The following is a 527-nucleotide window of genomic DNA, read 5'->3' as shown; positions in this document are numbered from 1 at the left end:
TTGGGGCGTCGTGGTCTCGACAAGCGGCGGCGTCGACGCTTCCACAGTTGGCGGCGCCGTCCACTTGAGCTGCGCAAGAAGGGCGGCCGCAAATATCCCAAAGTTTAGGAAAAGCATCGCGTAGCTCACGTCCGTGAGGCCCGCATCGCGCGACACGACCGCGTTGGCCTCTGTCGGCGGGTAGATCATAAAGTACAAAATCATCAGTGACGCAAGTACCAAGCGCGAGCCCGCAAAGGCCGAGGCAAAAATGAGCGGCAAGCGGCGTCCGATGCAGGCGATACCAACGGACGCGGCCACCATGAGACCGATGACGTGGGCCGTGAGGAGACCGACGCCTGCGACAAGGAGTGCGAACGCGGTGGCAAAGTAGCCTGCGAGTGCCCCGATGCAAAAGGTGCCGACAACGGGGAGAAGCCACGCAACGGGAACTGCAGCGACCGAGATGCCAAAGCCGACGAGGTAGTACATGGCAGTTGGTGGCGTCGTCCACGCCGAGAGTGACCCAAAGAACGCCAAGGCCGGAA

General features: G+C 62.0%; 1 protein-coding gene across 1 annotated transcript; it reads right to left on the bottom strand.

Moving 5' to 3' along the window:
* Nucleotides 1–125: 125 nt before the first annotated feature.
* SDRG_11190 (hypothetical protein) lies at nucleotides 126–471 on the bottom strand (the record flags this gene model as incomplete). Its single annotated transcript, XM_008617220.1, has 2 exons — nucleotides 126–170; nucleotides 220–471. 2 exons carry the CDS (start codon nucleotides 469–471, stop codon nucleotides 126–128), a joined length of 297 nt encoding a protein of 98 aa, XP_008615442.1.
* Between the last annotated feature and the right edge of the window lie 56 nt (nucleotides 472–527).

This window comes from Saprolegnia diclina (genome assembly GCF_000281045.1).
Source record: "Saprolegnia diclina VS20 unplaced genomic scaffold supercont1.40, whole genome shotgun sequence".
Taxonomy (NCBI): Eukaryota; Oomycota; class Saprolegniomycetes; order Saprolegniales; family Saprolegniaceae; genus Saprolegnia; species Saprolegnia diclina.
This window is presented reverse-complemented; position numbering and strand designations above follow the sequence as displayed.